This window comes from Macrobrachium nipponense, chromosome 23 (assembly GCF_015104395.2).
Source record: "Macrobrachium nipponense isolate FS-2020 chromosome 23, ASM1510439v2, whole genome shotgun sequence".
In the NCBI taxonomy this organism is placed as follows: Eukaryota; Metazoa; Arthropoda; class Malacostraca; order Decapoda; family Palaemonidae; genus Macrobrachium; species Macrobrachium nipponense.
In genome coordinates this window covers 16,475,253-16,478,559 of record NC_061090.1, presented here as the reverse complement: position 1 = coordinate 16,478,559, position 3,307 = coordinate 16,475,253, and the positions used below count along the sequence as shown (strand labels likewise).

General features: G+C 56.7%; 1 protein-coding gene across 1 annotated transcript; it reads left to right on the top strand.

Annotated features, from left to right (window-relative positions):
- Nucleotides 1–337: 337 nt before the first annotated feature.
- On the top strand, nt 338–2,129 carry LOC135197195 (putative proline-rich protein 21). Its single transcript, XM_064224208.1, has 2 exons — nt 338–745; nt 1,236–2,129. Exons 1-2 carry the CDS (start codon nt 338–340, stop codon nt 2,127–2,129), a joined length of 1,302 nt encoding a protein of 433 aa, XP_064080278.1.
- Nucleotides 2,130–3,307: the final 1,178 nt, after the last annotated feature.

The following is a 3,307-nucleotide window of genomic DNA, read 5'->3' as shown; positions in this document are numbered from 1 at the left end:
ACGGTTCATCGTGCCTGACCTCTAACCCGCAACCTTATACCCACCCCACGGTCATCTGCCCTGACCTCTAAACCCGCAACCTTACACCTCGGTCTCCGTCCTGGCCTGTCTACCCGCAACCTTACACCCACTGTCATCTGCCTGGCCTCTAACCCGAAACCTTACCACCCACGGACCCCCCCCTCCCCAGCCGCCTGGCCTCTACCCGCAACCTTACACCCACAGTCATCCACCTAGCCTCTGCCCACCTGGTTTCTACCCACAGCCTTACACCCACGGTCATCCGATTGGCCTCTACCCGCAACCTTACACCCACGGTCGTCCGCCTGGCCTCTATATGCAACCTTACACCCATAGTCTTCTACCTGGCCTCTACCCACAACCTTACACCCACGGTCATCCGCCTGGCCTCTACCCGCAACCTTACACCCACGGTCATCCGCCTGGCCTCTACCCGCAACCTTACACCCACGGTCATCTGCCTGGCCTCTACCCGCAACCTTACACCCACGGTCATCTGCCTGGCCTCTACCCGCAACCTTACACCCACGGTCATCTGCCTGACCTCTACCCGCAACTTACACCACGGTCAATCTGCCTGGCCTCTACCCGCAACCTTACACCCACGGTCATCTGCCTGGCCTCTACCCGCAACCTTACACCCACGGTCATCTGCCTGGCCTCTACCCGCAACCTTACACCCACGGTCATCTGCCTGGCCTCTACCCGCAACCTTACACCCACGGTCATCTGCCTGGCCTCTACCCGCAACCTTACACCCAAGGTCCATCTGCATGGCCTCTACCCGCAAACCCTTACACCCCACGGTCATCTGCCTGGCCTTCTACCGCAACCTTACACCCACGGTCATTGCCTGCCTCACCCGACCTTACACCCACGGTCATCCTGCCTGACCTCTACCCGCAAAAACTTACACCCACGGTCATCCTGCCTGGGCCTTACCCGCAACTTACACCCACGGTCATCTGCCTGGCCTCTACCCGAAACCTTACACCCACGGTCATCCGCCTGGCCTCTACCCGCAACCTTACACCCACGGTCATCCACCTGGCCTCTACCCGCAACCTTACACCCACGGTCATCCGCTTGGCCTCTACCCGCAACCTTACACCCGCGGTCATCCGCCTGGCCTCTACCCACAACCTTACACCCACGGTCATCCGCCTGGGGGGGTTTTTTTTTTGGCCCCCTCTAACGCGCAACCTACACCCAAGGTCATCCACTTGGCCTCTACCTGCAACCTTACACCTGCGGTCATCCGCCTGGCCTCTACCTACAACCTTACACCCACGGTCATCCACCTGGCCTCTACCCGCACCCTTACACCCGCGGTCATCCGCCTGGCCTCTACCCACAACCTTACACCCACAGTCATCCACCTGGCCTCTACCCGCAACCTTACACCCACAGTCATCCACTTGGCCTCTACCCGCAACCTTACACCCACAGTCATCCGCCTGGCCTCTACCCGCAACCTTACACCCACAGTCATTCCACCTTGGCCCTCTCCAGCAACCTTCCACCCACAGTCATCCGCCTGGCTCTACCGCAACTTTACACCCACAGTCATCCACTTTGTACCCCTTTACCCACAAACCTACACACCAGTCATCCGCCTGGACTCTACTTGGCAACCTTACACCCACAGCCATCCACTAGGCCTCTACCCGCAACCTTACACCCACAGTCATCCACCTGGCCTCTACCCGCAACCTTACACCCACAGTCATCCACTTGGCCTCTACCCGCAATGTTACACCCACAGTCATCCACCTGGCCTCTACCCACAGCGTTACACCCTAGTCATCCACCCTGGCCTCTACCCACAGCCTTACACCCACAGTCATCCACCTTGGCCTCTACCCACAACCCCTTACCCCCACCCAAAGTCCATCCACTTTGGCCTCTACCCCGCAAACCTTACACCCACATCCATCCACCTGGCCTCTACCCGCAACCTTACCCAACCCACCAGTCCCAATTCCACTTGGGCCTCTAACCAAGCCAACCCCTGGAAAACCAACCCACAGTCATCCACTTGGCCTCTAACCTGCAACCTTTCAGCCTTCAGTTCCATCCACCTTGGCCTTATTACCTGCCAACCTTAACCACCCAAAGTCAATCCACTTGCCTCTCCCTTACAACCCATTTACACCCACCCAAGTCCATCCCCTTGGCCTCCGAACCCGCCAACCTTACAACCCACAGTCATCCACCTTGGCCTCAATAACCCGCAACCTTTCCACCCACCAGTCATCCACTTGGCCTCTACCTGGGCAAAAACCTTTCAGCCGGCAGTTCATACCACCTTGGCCTCTACCGCAAACCTTACAACCCACGAGGTCATTCCACCTTGGCCCGGCTTACCCTCAACCTTACACACACAGTCCATCCCATTGGCCTTCTAACCTAAACAACCCTTACACACAGGTCCATCCACTTGGGCCTCTACCCGCAACCTTACACCCCACCAGGTCAATCCAAACCTTGCTCTTACCCGCAACCCTTTAACACCCACAGTTCATCCAACTTGGCATCTACCTGGCCAACCTTTCAGCCTCAGTCCATCCACTTGGCCTTTAACCCGCCAAACTTTACACCCACAGCATTCCACTTGGCCACTTCCCTAACCTCGCCAACCTTTACACCCACAGGTCATCCCACGTGGCCTCTACCTGCAACCTTACAACCCACAGTTCCACACTTTTGGCCTCTACCTGCAACCCCTTACCACCCCACAGTCATTTCCCCACTTGGCCTCTTACCTGCAACCTTTCAGCCTCAGTCATCCCAACCTAGCCTCTACCCGCAAAAACCTTACACCACAGGCAATTCCACTTGGCCTCTACCTGCAAAACCTACACCACCAGTCATCCACTTGGCCTATACCTGGCAAAAACCTTACACCCCACAGTCATTCCACTTGGCCTCTACCTGCAAAACCTTACACCCACAGTATTCCACTTGGCCTCTACCCCGGCAAACCTTACAAGACCACAGTCATCCAACTTGGCCTTCTACCCGCAACCTTACAACCACAGTCATTCCAACTTGGTCCTTCTACCGGCAACCTTTAACACCCAAACAGTCATCCACTTAGCCTTAACCACGCAACCTTACAACCACAGTCATCCCTTGGCCTCTTACCGGCAAACCTCTACAATCCACAGTCATTCACTTGGGCCTCTACCTGCAAAACCTACACCCCCACCCAGTCATCCACTTGGCCTCTTACCTGGCAACCTTACCAACCACCAGTCATCCCACTTGGCCTTTTACCTGTAAC